The sequence below is a fragment of the Caretta caretta genome, chromosome 1 (genome assembly GCF_965140235.1).
Source record: "Caretta caretta isolate rCarCar2 chromosome 1, rCarCar1.hap1, whole genome shotgun sequence".
In the NCBI taxonomy this organism is placed as follows: Eukaryota; Metazoa; Chordata; order Testudines; family Cheloniidae; genus Caretta; species Caretta caretta.
This window is the reverse complement of record NC_134206.1, coordinates 350,104,791-350,119,022: the sequence shown is the minus strand read 5'-3', so window position 1 is coordinate 350,119,022 and position 14,232 is coordinate 350,104,791. Positions and strand designations below refer to the sequence as shown.

At 53.5% G+C, this 14,232-nt stretch overlaps 1 protein-coding gene across 2 annotated transcripts; it reads right to left on the bottom strand.

Moving 5' to 3' along the window:
- Window positions 1-602: 602 nt before the first annotated feature.
- Window positions 603-13,906, bottom strand: LOC125630609 (butyrophilin subfamily 3 member A2-like). 2 transcript variants are annotated; one of them, XM_075125015.1, is made up of 5 exons: window positions 13,768-13,906; window positions 9,504-9,596; window positions 5,351-5,713; window positions 3,752-3,910; window positions 603-2,347 (listed from the first exon to the last, which is right to left on the bottom strand). In XM_075125015.1, the coding sequence occupies exons 2-5, from the start codon at window positions 9,559-9,561 to the stop codon at window positions 2,229-2,231; spliced, it is 699 nt and encodes a 232-aa protein (XP_074981116.1). In that variant the 5' UTR covers window positions 9,562-9,596; window positions 13,768-13,906; the 3' UTR covers window positions 603-2,228. The 2 variants fall into 2 exon arrangements, with proteins under 2 accessions (XP_074981116.1, XP_074981108.1); XM_075125007.1 differs by having other exon boundaries at window positions 9,504-9,593.
- Between the last annotated feature and the right edge of the window lie 326 nt (window positions 13,907-14,232).

Below are 14,232 nucleotides of genomic sequence, written 5' to 3'. Positions count from 1 at the left end.
CCAAGGTAGGTCAGCGACGTTCCCTTATCAGTGGTGCTGTGACGGTTGTCCTTTCAGTGAGAACCACACAAGCCCTTGAGCATAATTTTGAAGTAGGAGCCTGCTGTGATAATGTTTCATCCAAGTTTTATAAAGTAAATACATGGTTAACATGAGTTAAAAAGGCCAGGGACACTTCCTTGTGAAGAATCTGTGCAGCAGATCATGCTCGAGCTGTGAAAATGTCAGGTTTTGATGGAACTTTAGAGGCAGTGATTTATCATGTATTTCTGGCAGTGCCCAAAATGTGCTGCGATTGCTAACATCTTTCCAAACAAAAATAAGGCACAATTTACGGACTGGACAATGTTAAGGTCAGATGCAGGGCCGTGCTTAGGATTTATGGGGCCCTACACAGTATTATGAAACTGGTCCCCCTATGCCCGACTTGCTCTTAGCAACACAAACATAAGCTGACAGTAATGGAAACCTTGCCACGTGCCCTTTATTAAAACCATCCTAAACTAATTAAGCTCACTATGAAGCTGAGGGACTATACTTGCACTAAAGAAGTAGCACTATAGAAAAAATTCTGATTTATTGACAGAATGATACAAATAATATAATGTTTTGAATTTGTCAACATTTTATTGGACATTTCTATGAAGAGGTATTGAAACAAGGATTTGCTTTTAATTAAAAGCAATCTTTCTTGCCTTTTTGGCTGCAAAATCAGTAATAATATCATCGTATGACAAAGACAAAGTGATGTCTTGTTCGATTGCAAGAATAGCAAGACCAGTCAAGCGTTCCTGACTCACTGTAGAGTGGAGATAGTATTTTTAAAAGTTTTCTCATTCGTTGGAGTGTAAGTACTTTAGATTTGCCTCATTCAGCTTTCTAGAACTTTGGCAACAGGCCTGAACAATGGGCTGCTGGTGCTAGAAAGATGGATGTTTTCTGTGCTAGGCGAGCAAGCTGTAGCTGGGGAGAAAATAGAGTCCTGAAGCAAACTGTAAGTGGGAGCTGAAACCTCCGTTGCCTACAAATAGTCATTTGTCAATCAGAGCAGCGCAACTGATTCAGTTTCATGCCTTTGTAGATGAGGGTAGGCTGGTGGACCCCCATTGCCACTTTGGGACAAAATTGGCCACCCCCAGTTCCGTTTGTAGCCCTTTGCTCAGGGATCGGTGTGTTCCTCAGCATCCATCCAAAAGGAAACATGGAATAACAAAAAGCAACTGCCCTGTTCTCAGCTGATGCTGTGAGGCCTGTGGGAGCTAAAGGCTCTGGACCACCTTCCCCAGTCTAAGGGGGGGGTGGAGGGGTGAGGGGGGTCGCACCAGCATGCTCAGCCCTCTCCTGGACCCTCCATTTATATCCCTCAGCTGCAGCTGGGAATCAGACCCAGTCTCTAAATGCTGTCAAGCCAGGTTGGCTGATTCCCAGCACCGGGCTGCTGGGTTGCTCTGTGGGACGGGCTTGGCTGCTTCCTGGCCCCCACGGTCCTTGCAGAGACAGGCTGTCCTGTTACACACGTCCCCAGCCCTCCCAAGAGTGAAGTCGGTGCGCTCTTTGCCTCCCTCCTCATGAGAAATATAGTCCACATTCACACCGGGGTGGCCCTGGACTGGGGGTGAACCATAAGCGCATAGGGCTGCAGAGCCAGGTCAACCTGGGGTTCATGTCTCTCAGAGCATGCAGCCACTGCAGAGGGGCCTGGTCAGCGATGAGGGTAAAAGACACACCGAGCGAATAGTGCCTCAGGACCTTGATAGTCCACCTTAGCACCAGGCACGCCCCCATCACTACAGAGTTTTGCTGTCTCAGGAACAAATATTATTAAATATTATTTATTAAATATTTCTTCCCCATGTAGATACCTGGACTGTAATCAGGGCACTCCTTGACCTACTCTTTGTCAAGCTAAACAGATTGCGCTCCTTTAGTCTATCACTGTCCGGCGGGTTTTCTCATCCTTTAATCCTTCTTGTGGCTCTTCTCTGAACCCTCTCCACTTTATCATCAACATCCCTCTGGAATGGTGGGCACCACAACTGGACACAGGATTCCAACAGCATTTGCATCAGTGCCAAATATAAAGGTAAAATACCCTCTGTAGTTCTGCTCGAGATGCATCCTTGCTCATGCACCGAACGGTCACATTAGCCCTTTTGACCACAGCAGCATCACACCGGGAGCTCATGTGCAGCTGCTTGCTCTCCACCCCCCACAAAAACCGTTTTCAGTCACTGCTTCCCAGGATTGAGCCTTGCTACCCAGTGCAGTGTAGGGACGTTCCTTGAAGTATTTTCTGAGTTCCTCAGGCATGTGACTTCCTCCCTTGCCTGAGCTGCTTCCTCATCACCTGCAAAAATACACACCAAACACAAACAAGAAAACACTAGACTGTAGAACCTGAGCTGAAAGAAGTGCTGAGCATGCAGCTTTGCACACACATCGCCCACAGGAACCTTTTGGGTTCTCACAGCCCCCAGGAAGATCCCGACATCCAGTAACGTGGGGAGGGTACGGAAGGAAACGGGAGAACAAGCACATTTGCTGAGAGCCATCAAGCACTAGCCAGCGTGGCTTAGGAAGTGACAGCTCCTCAGAGAAGCAGCAGCCAGCACATTTCCAGCCTTAGCGAGGGCTGAACGCTTTAATAACCAGCGAAGTCTTAGGAACTTTGGGTAACTCCAGGAAACATTTTTTACTCCTCTCCCCCATCCAGCTATAACCCGATTCCTAATTCAGTCACACGTCTCTGCACAGGGCTGGCCAGAGGGGTTGGGGAAGGGTTAGTGACTGGATTCTTTAAACTTTAAGTCGCCTCCTTAATCCCGTGTCCAGCTGCCTGGATCGTAGGTAGCAGCGTGGTGAGGAGAGCAGCCTCCGGGGAGCTGGTATGTGGCCCACCGTGCAAGCAGAGGGGACAGGATGTGGAGCGGGCAGAGTGGGCTTTGCATCCACCCTCCATAGCCCCACCTAGCGCTGTTCTGCCAGCATGCCGGGGAAGTACCTGCACCAGGTGCAGACCTGCCACTGGATTCTTCCCCTCGGAGCAACAATCACACTCTGCCTTATGGGCTGCTCCAGCTGCCCCTTGCTCGGGTCTCACGGCAAAGCCACCCCCGAGCCCTGTTAGCTTGTGCTTTTCTGGAATCGCAGGCTAAGAGGCAGAGAATTTGATGGGTAAGATAAGGAAGCGGCCTTGGATATTGGCTTTTATCTAGCTCTATAAGACACCATTATTGAAATGCTCTTCAGCTGTCTATACCTTTGTTGTGTAAAGGTCTTATTTAGGTCTTCAAGTGCATTACTAAACCTTTACAACTGTTCCATAATACCTAGCTCTTCACCTAGAGAGCTCCAAGCGCTTTACAAGGGAGTGTCATTCCTATTTTACAGTTGGGGAAACTGAGGCACAGAGCGGGGGCGTGACCTACCCGAGGTCAACCAGCAGGCCAGTGGCAGAGCTAGGAATAGACTCTGGGTCTCGCAAGTCCCAGTCCAGTGCTCTTTCCACTAGGCCATAGTGCTTCAGTGCGTTTATGTTAGTAACGCACAGTCCAGCTGCCCGAGGGGCAAATATTAAGATTTGTTTGTCTCAGGAAAAAATAGGTTAAAACCTTATTTTGCAAATATTTTTGTCTTGCTGCCTAGGGGATATCAAGGTTGACAGGATCTTTGTTTCTCTTTACTGGTTTGGCATTGTAATGAAAATTGATTTTTAAAATGACTCGTCTCACCCACACACTATTGCACATACCTTCTTTAGCCTTCGTAGTCTTCTTTTTACACCAACACCACCCTGCAAAGCTCCCTACTACAAGAATCACTAGTGCGCTCAATAGCACACAAACCCTTCGAACGCGGAGTCGTTTTTCATGTCCTCCTGGAACGTAGGCATCTGTCTGAACAGTTGCACCTGCAAAACAGTAAAATGATTAAATAAGCTGGAACTGCCTCCAGCCATTTCCAATATAAACCCTCCCTCCCAGTTGCAATTAGCTGTTACTACAGCTTGCTCCATACAGCCAGGCATTCTGCTATAAGGGTTATGGGCTTAAAACCCACAGGTGGGCAATCAGGAGTGAATGCACAGGAAAGATGGGGAACATGGTGGTGGCACTCGGGAGGAAATGCAGAAATGCTCAGGGGAAGGGACACTAGACATCCAGGTGGGTAGCAATAAGAGCAGCAGGTTGAGACACAGCAAGGGTCTGGCTCATCTCAAGGTGGCCAGTAGCAGATGGATTGATGGCCTAGCAATTAGGTGACCCAGAGCAAAATTGCAAATGGGGTGGGGAAGAAGTTTGGCCAGAATGGGTAGCTGCAGCAGTGAGCCGGAGAGCGCTCACGTGTGCCGGCACAATGCTATTGGCAGAATTGGAGCACTGAAGATACAGGATCTGAAACACCCCTCATGTCCCTTATTAAATCGGAGTCCTGGGGTTTCAGATTCCAGAATTCGGTTTCCTGAATGCACCAGGGAAGCCTGATGGTGGGAATGGAGGGTCACAAAGAGGGAGATAACAGGACACCTAGAACTTGGGATTGGTGCTTTTTATTTCCCTGTAAATTGAAAGATAAAAATTCCCTAAGTTCTACATGAATCAAACCCTGAAAACCTTTGACTGAGCTTCCTGTCTCACCAGAAGGAGTTCAAATGCGTCACTGCATCTCTGGCGTGTTTAGTACATGATCCGAAAGACGGCTTGAAAAAGCACATTTTGGGCCACACAGTGTGTCTGGCCTGGTGCTAATGGCCAAGCAGAAAGCTATGCTAGGAGACGTGCTAACACCTTAGGCCCCCCTACAGAACCAACCACGATCCCAGACACTGCACTCCTCTAAGCACAGGGACTGCGGCGCCTGCCAGTAGGGAAAACCCCCAGGAGGCAGAGACAGACTCTGCAAACCCATCCTGGGATCTGAGAGTCAAGCTGTGCTCTTCCCGCCTCAAACATCACCAGAAATAGAGATCCGATATGGCAAACTGTGCCCCTAGTTACACTGGAACGTTTCCACGGAAGCCTAATGGGGTTACAGGGGATCAAAAGAGGGCATCATTCGCCCTGCAGTGTCCCTATTACTGGTGATGGAGTGAGAGAAGGAAGAACCCAACTCAATCTACACTTCCTTCTCCCATCATGGCACTGACAGTTAAAGCTCCATTTCTACTTCTAATAACAGATCGTGGTAGACACAGAGTAATGGAGAGAAAAAACTGATCCCCGGGATGCTTCTCTTAATGTCACTTATCACAGCAAGCTCTTACTTCAAAATTATGCTCAAGGGCTTGTGTGGTTCTCACTGAAAGGACAACCGTCACAGCACCACTGATAAGGGAACGTCGCTGACCTACCTTGGGTCTTTTTCTGCATAAGCAGGACAATCTGTAAAGTTTGGGGAGTGTTCTCATATAAACTGGCATGACAGGTGTAGTTCCCAAAGTCAGCGGGGGTCACATTCTTCAGGAGGAGAGAAGCGTTGCCATCGGACAATCCCTGAGAAGAGAACTCCGTTCTCCCCTTATATTGTCCACACTGATACTCTGGATGGTTCTGGCCATAGTAGTAGCTGTTCACGACTTCACAACTCCCATTTAACCAGTTAACTTGCCAGTTAACTGTAGGGTTTGAAAGACTGATAGTGTCTCCACGTTTGACAATGCAGGGCAGGAGCACATCTTCACCGACATCCGCTTCAATTCCGACAGGGTCACAGGCTGAAAGAGAGAAGGAGAACATGGCATTACTCAAAGTCAGCTGAAACAATTTCTATTACCCTTGTCAAGGGATACAGCCTCTAGGGCCATGGCTGGCTGGGGTCACAATGCTACTTCTAACGAGAAGTCAAGAACCAAAGGTTCAGGGGCCTCTAAGTTGCCTCAGGACATAACCCGTCCACCCGAAGCCTTAAAAGCACAGAGGGACGTAGGTAAGGAGAACGGCCCCTGTGTTCCTGTCCATCCTCATCTTGTCCACAATGCTGTCGATAACACACGTCAATGCTCAGCTCCCATCTTTGACAGACCTCCAACAGTGAGCTGTCACAGACTCTCCACCTGTGGGGCGTGACCATACAGGGATGCGTCACAAAACCCCACGTCCCCCCATTCAGTTATACAAGCCAAATATGTAACACATGCCTGATGCGTGCAGATTCCCACCAGGATGTACAGCTCATCACAGTTCAGTACATCATCTCCTTTACAGAGGCCTTTACACCGTGTGAATGACATGCAGCCACCCAGTTCCTTCCCAACCCAGAGACCAGCAGCAGGGCTTGAGCCCCTGACCATCAGAGCCCAGAGCTAGCACCTCACTACTTGAGCTACAGGGCCCTGGAGTAATTGCTAGCTCCTCTGCAGGCCAGCCACCAGCGGAGGCCTTGGCAGACAACCCCAATGGGCTACACAACCATTTACTAGTCATCAGTAGAATCCTGCTGTTCAGGAATCCTGGATTCTCTCCCTGGCTCCGGGAGAAGTTAGAGAGACTAAACCTGGTTTGGTTCTCCACTCTGAAAACCAGTGCAGTGCGGGGATAAGATCAGGGTCAGGGGTCAGCTGTGAGCTGCTATGAACTCACTTCTAGGTTATTGTTTTGAAATGTTGGTGTGGTGGGGGCATTCAGCAGCTGCCTGCAAAGGCTGGGGTTCGTGGCATTGGGCAATACATGCTTGGGACTAAGAACAGCAGCTAGACAGGAGACCTGAACTCTGGTACCCTCTTTCTCAGGTCAGGGAAGTTTCCTGGAAGCTACGGGTGTCTCGCCTAGGGGAGCAGCTTCCTTCAGGACTCAAACAAAGGATTTTCCGATTATTCCAATAAGTCTCGAAGGCAGTGTTGCATAAAACAGGATTAATAAGGGATAAAACTCCTCCATCTGGGAGGCTGGTTCAGGGATATGGAAAAGACATGCAGTAATAGGACTATGGGGGGAGTGACAGGGTGTCCACCCCACACAAGGCCTAAAGGGGCAAAGGTGGTAGGTGGGCCAAGTAACTGCCTAAGCTGCACCTGGAGGAGGAGCCAGGGAGCGGGGGTTGATTAAATGAGGCTCAGCTGGTCAGGAACAGGCAGGGCCTGTAGAAAGTCCAGGAGCTGAGAGCAGAAGAGGGCTGCAGGGCAGAAGTCTGAACTCACTCCCTGGGAGAAGGGAGGTGTGTTTGGGGCTACAGTGGGTAGTCCATGGTTACTCCCTGAGAGGGGGGAGTTGGGACTGTGGCTTGGCGAGCCCAGAGAAGGGGGAGAGCCATAGAGGCAGGCAAGGCTCAGAGGGAAAGCAGCAAGGTATGGGGTAAGTCGAACCTTGGCTCCCAATGAGAAGGCCTGTGAGCCAGAATCTGGAGTAGAAGCGGGGCCGGGGCCCGCGACCAGCCACTGATGAAGTGGCATGAGCAGGGCAAGGAGCAGGAAGACTGCCAGAGCCCATTTGTCAAGAGAGACTTTGATACCCTGGAAGGCGGAGGGGGGGACATGTATGGCGACGTGCCCAGAGGACCGAGTGATGGAGAGGAGGCTGCAGTTCCTGGGGAGGGAGAGGGGTCCACAGGGCTAGAGGATGACAGGAGAGGCACCGCGAGCGGAGGGCGCAATGCCTGGCTGGAGCTAATCTCCAGGACGGCCAGCAGGAGGCGCCACTAGCAGGGAGCGAACCCCTGTGATGGGGTCAACCCATAAGGCTGGTTCTTTTACTGTTCTCTGGACCACGTGCCACTGTGCTAAATGGACGACTGGTCTGATGTGAGAGGACAATTCCTGTGTACAAAGAGAGAAGGGGAAGAACTTGTAAAGTCCTAGAACAGCATGAAGAAGTCGCTCCATTGGCTAAACGCAGCCCAGGCAACCCCCCGAAGTTAGTGGAGTTACGGGGAGTTTAATCACGGGCACTGCTGTGTTACCACCTCGTTTCCACTGCCCACCCAGCTGTGGTGTCAGAGAAAGGAACTAAAGGAGCTTGGCTTGAGTTGTTTCATCACGTATTTTTACACCCAGTGCTTCCCAGCTGGAGGGAAAAGAAAGTGATTTGTAGGGTGCAGACTCTGTACTAGAGAGGAAAGACCAAGGGCAGGTTACACTTGTAAGGCTGCAGCAGTGACGCTGTGCTCCTAGGCCGATGGGAGAGCTTCTCCCACCAGCGTGGTTAATCCACTTCCGCCAGAGGTGGTAGCTCTGTGACGGGAGCAGCTCTCCCTTCGACACAGCGCTGCCTACGCCGGGGGTTCGGTTGCAGGGTTACGTTGCTGCGGGTGGGGATATTTCACAGCTCTGAGCAATGCAGTTATACCCACGTGAGTCTGTCGTGTAGGGCTGGCCTAAGAACCAGGGCAGATTACGTCAAACTAACGTACATCAACATACAGCCACCGCAGTTAAGGCGCACACGTGGCCCCTTGTGTCGGCCGTGCGCGTTCTCACCTGGTGCGCTGTAGCGATTCTGCTGTCAGCGTGGGCCATTGAGTGACGGTTCCGGAGAGCCAGGAACAATCGGCACAAGCGACGCCGTGTCTACACTGACACGGCATCGGCCTAACTCCATCAACCTTGACTCTGCCGCGCGGGGAGGTGTGTTACTAAATCAGCACCGAGAGGCGCTTACGGTGGAAGGGGACACGGCGGAGGGTGGGGGTTAGGATTAGGGTTGTCAACTCTCCCGGATTGGCCTGGAGTCTCCTGGAATCGACATCGATTAACTGCGGTGGCTGTACGGTGATCACTGAAACCAGCCCAGGAGATTTTAATGGGCTATTTTAAGAAAATTACATTGTCATGTTGCGGGGGGAAAACAATCTCCTGGAATAGCTTCAGTCAGAGTTGACAACCCTAGTTAGTAGGGATCTGGTGCAGGGACAGCCAGACTGGGGCAAGGCACATCATTTTAGCACGTGCTGGATGGAGGCAGTGTAGGTGTCCGTGGGGACACGGGCAGACATTTCACCTGTCTGGACAGACCAAGGGTTGGGTTTTCAAAATGCCGGGGGAAGGGAAGTGGCCAGATGTTTGTACTGAGGCTTCTATTTCCCCTCCGTTGTGTGAGGGCCACACCTCACCGTGTGCTTTGCTCCGTATACTGACTCCACAGTCCCTCCTCCCCCATTCTGTATGGGCCCATTTTCATTCTTTGGTCTATAGCCAGGCTTGGGGTGTGTGTGTGTGGCGTGGGGGGGCGGTTGATGGGGAGTGAGAACAGCCCCCCCAGACAATTGGGTTTTGAACCCACAGACCAAGCACTGGCTGGGTACACAGAGGGGCAGGAAGCAGGGCTGGGTGCATTTACGTATCCATAGAAAGTTGAGCAAGAGCACGGAGCCGGCTCTGGGAGCAGCTGCCCTGCAGCAATGAGATCTATTAGCACAGAGCCGCCCACCCGGTTACCCCCATGGCACCGGGGTGGCAAGTCAGGGACACTGAAGACTAGAGTGTTTGAAGAGCTACAGAGACATTAGGGGAAACAGTGGGACTTTCTCCAGTTTGGTGAAGCGGTAGCAAGAGAGTAGATCGGTCACCTTACCTGCCAGGACAACGGGCAAAAGTCCAGCCAATACCCAAACGCTGCTGTGCGCTGCCATTTCTGTCGTTGGTTTTCAGACCCTCTTCTGACCTGCTTGTTAAAAAACAAACAAAAAAAGTAATCCCTTCACATGCATCTGCAGGACTCCTGCACAGAAAGTCCAAACCGTCCTAGTAACCCTGGCAAGCTGATCCACTTGGGAAGAGAGGCCAGCTCGGCGCTTGGGTCATTTTACAGGATAGTTTATCAGTAATATTATGGCAGTGCCTCAGGACCCCACCATGGACCAGGGCCCCATTGTGCGGGTGCTGTGCACACACATGGGAAGACATGCCCGTGGGGGCCAGGGACCGGCCACACTGCAGCTGGCAGTGCGCCCCCCAGCCCGGGCAGACTGACTTACACCAGCGAGGCTCAAGCCAGCATGCTAAAAATAGCAGCGTGGGCCTCGCAGCTCCGGAAGAGACTCCAGCGAGCCACCTGGGCTCAGACCCAGGGGTCAGGTGGGCTGGAGGACCCAAATTATGGCCCGAGCCACAACAGCTACATGGCTACTGGTAGCATGCTAGCTCGAGCCCTGTGAGCATGACACCATCTACCCAGGCCGGGAGGCTGCTGCCAGCTGCTGTGTCGACGTACTTAGAGTCTCTTGTCTTATACTTAGACTGCAACAGCAGTGGGACCCAGCCCGGAGAAACGCAAGGAAACAGGCGAGACTGTATTGGTCAGCACGATAGGCGCTGGTGTCAGACATCAATCTAGCTTTGCAGACGTCTACCTTTCTATATGCATCAGGGAAGAGGAGATTTTTAAGGAGTGATATGAAGGACAATGAGTAGGCTTTACAGAGGTTTGCAGGTTGCTCCTATCACATGCAATGGGCAGATGGGAGAAAGCCCAAAGGCGCTTCTCTGACAGTTTAACAAGTGAGCAATGGTGGCTGGCGTCACCAGCCCATCAGAGGCCAAAGTCAACATCTCAATAGAGAATGAGAGAGAACAGGTCAGGTGGGGATAAGCTCTGAAGGGCCTGGAGAGTGAATAGAAGTGGCTTGTGCTTATGTGGTGGGTAAAGGGGAGTCAGTGGAGTGGAGGGATGCAAAGACATGGCTGAAGCGATAAATCGGGAGAGTGATCTTTGCAACAGTGTTTTTAAATGGATGAACTGGGCAAGATGGGATTGATCCAGGCCAGAGAGGAGGATGTTGCAGAAGTTAAGACGCAAGGTGACAGAGAAGACAGTTAGCTGTGTAGAGATAGGAAAGGCGAGATCTTACAGATGTTCTTCAGGAAGAATTAGCACAATTCAGACCCAGCCTGGATGTGAGGCTCTAGAGGGGACAGAGTTAGGGATGACACCCAGGTACAAGTAATCGGGAGGATGGTGGTGATGTCCACAGTGACTGAGAGATGGGGGTGGTGTCAAAAAGGAGGATGGAGAACTCTTTGCCTGTATTACGCTTAAATCAATGGCTGGACATCCATGACAAGTGAGAAAGACGGGCTGAGATTTTAATTTGGACAGAAGAAGGCAGGTGTGGTGTGGAGAAGTAGATCTGAGTTATGTGCACAGAGGTGACAGATCAAGTCCTATTTGTTAAAGAGATCCCAGAGACGAGGTACAGAGCAGGGGTGTTGGACTTGCAGCCCCTGGGCTGGATCTGGCCTGTGCGGCCCACATCACACACTGAGATTGTGCATAATCTCAACTTTCTTTTTAAGAGTTTCTAGCACTCCTGGCTACAGAGACAAACTGGCAAGTGTGACCCAGTGCCGTGACATCTGCCTTGATCTGCACACAGCCTGCCAAAAGAGACCCAGAGTTGTAATCTCCCCTCCCTGCTACTAATCCAGCTGGACCGTCAGCACTAAAGCCAGTGATGACACTTCAGCATCAATATTAGACCATTTAAATTGGTGGAATGAGGAAGGAGCTGGAAGTGAAGCCCAGAGCTGATAACCAGCTGCTGGGAAGAAGAGAAGAGAGAATCTCCTCAGAATCAAGGATGAGGGAAAGCAGGATGGGGAAAGCGAAACGCAGGATGGAAACAACACGGGGCCAAAAGGATAAAGGGATGCAGCCATGCTGGTATAAAATCGTCTGCATGGCTATAGGAAGTGAGCTGTACCTGGACAATGTCTGCACAAGGGGAGTGAGCTGATTTAACTACATCAGTGTTTTGTTTCAAAAGTTGTTAAAAAAACAACTCAGTGTGGACAAGCCCCGAGTTGCAAAGTTAAGGCTAAACATCAAAATAACGGGAGACTCTGGGAAGTCAGGTGGGCCGAGACGCAGGGACATCACAATGGCCTGTTAGTGCTCTTGTGAAAGTTTCTTTTTCCTCTGATGGACTAAGGCTGTGAGGTTCACCAAGGACAAGTGCAGGGTCCTGCACTTAGGACGGAAGAATCCCAGGCACCGCTACAGACTAGGGACCGAATGGCTAGGCAGCAGTTCTGCAGAAAAGGACCTGGGGTGACTGTGGACGAGAAGCTGGATATGAGTCAACAGTGTGCCCTTGTTGCCAAGAAGGCCAGTGGCATTTGGGGCTGTAAAAGTAGGGGCTGAAGAGGAGAGGTTTGGAGTGTGGGAGGGGGCTCAGGGCTGGGGCAGAGGATTAGGGTGTGGGGGGATGAGGGCTCTGGCTGGGGCTGGGTTTGAGGCATTGGCGGGACCCCGAGCACTAGGACCCTGCGGCAGCACTTGATGCCAGGAGCCGGCACAGCAGAGTCAGCGAGGGCAGCAGGCTCAGGCTCCGGACCCCGGGGGGCGGCGCGCAGGGGCAGGAAGTGGGGGGCCGGGGGACACTCGGGGGAGGTGCAGCGGGGGGCCAGGGGAGAGACCTGGCCCCAAACATCGGTGGAGCCGGGCCCCCGGGCCGTGAATATTGCTGGAGCCCGGGCACCATGAGCCCATATAACTTGCTGCCCCAGCTCCCCCCGCCCTGCCGCCACCACTCCTGCCCCACGCTGGGCAAGGGGCAGCCCCACCCCCACCCCCAGTGAGGCTACGGTGAGGGGCAGCAGGGGAGAGGAGGGGGTCCCTCACCAGGAGCTCGCTGCTGCCGCCGGCGGGGAGAGGGTGGGGGGGGTGAGTCCCCTCTGACCCTAGCCCTGGGGCAGCCTGTCTGCACCCCAAGCTCCTCATCCCCTGCCCTACCCCATCCCAGGGCCTGCACCCCTCCCCCCCGCCTGCACCCCAACCCTCTGCCCTAATCCTGAGCCTCTCCAACACCCCAAATCCCCAGCCCCAGATAGAGCCCTCACCCCCTGGCACCCTAACCCTCTGCCCCGGCCCCCTCCTGCATCATGAACCCCCCAGCCCCACTCCAAAGCCCTCACCCCAACCCTCTGCCCTAGCCCTGTGCCCCCTCCCAAACCCCTCATCCCCAGCCCCACCCCACAGCCCCCACCCTCAGCACCCCCCAACCCCAAACTCCCTCATAGAGCCGGCACTCCCTCCCCCTTTCCACACACACCCTCCTGCCCCCAAACTCCCTCCCAGAGCCTGCACCCCACCTACACACCACCCCCAGCCCAGAGCCTGCACCCCTCACCCCCTCCTGCATCCCCATCCCTTGCCCCCGCCCAGAGCCTACACCCAAACTCCCTCCCAGAGCCTGTACCCCAGACCCCCTCCCCCACCCAAACTTCCTCCCAGAGCCCAACCTCTTACCCCTTTTACACCCAAACTCCCTCCCAGAGCCTGCACCCCAATCCCCTGCCCCAGCCCAGGGCCTCCACCCCAGACCTCCTCCCCCCACCCAAACTCCCTCCCAGAGCCGTAGGCAGGTGCGGGGCAGAGTTGGGGGGGGGGGCAGGTTCTGGGCACCACCAAAATTTCTGCAAATCTGCCACCTGTGACCAGGTCGCTCAGCCTCCCCAGAGCAAGGCGCAGCCCAGCGCCGGGGGAAGGCGAGGGAGGAAGGGCTGGGGGATGAAGCCGGCGGGCCAGCAGCGCCATCCCCGCCGCTTGCTCTGCTCGCCACCCACAGCCCGCTCGGGGGGTCCCGGTCCCGATTCTGATCCCCGGCGGGCTCTGTCCTGGGGAAGGGGGTGCGGCTGGGGTCCCACCGCGCTTAGCGGGCCCCCGGGGACGCCCCAGAAATTAACCACGGGCCAGAGAAGCGCGGGACGGGACGGGACACCCCCCCCCCCAGTTAAGGGGAGCTGGGAGAGACACGTCGCCCTCCCCGGTCAGGGGACCCCCCAGCTCGGAGCGGGACAGACGGAGGAAGCCGCTCGCAGCCTGGGCCGCTTCTTACCTCCGCCGCCGCTCCCCGCAAAGGCGACGCTTCCCCGATCCCCGGAGAGTGCTCGGCGCTGAACCCCGCCCCAGCCTCCGACTTCTCCAGCTCGTCCCGAGCGCGCAGCCGCCGGCTCGTCACCCCGCCCTCCGGTGTTAGTTAGTTAGTTAGTTAATTTGCTTCGGCCCTTGCGCTCTCGGAGGCTTGTTGCTTTGTTGTCGTTGTGGCTGGGGCAGAAACCCCCGAGAGCAGGGGCAACGCGTTCAAGGGCCCCGCCGAGGAATGCGCTGCCGGGAGCGGTCACCGCCCCGACAAAGGTGGGAAGAAGCCGCGGCTGTCGTGAACTGCGGCCCGCTGTAGCCAATGCCCCCCGGGAGCCCTTTAGTGCACGAGGGTGGGTGTGAAATTGCTCCCAGTAGAGATCTGCTCCCTGCAGCAGTTACTGATACGCCTAGATCGTAAGAAACAGCTTTTGTAAAGAGG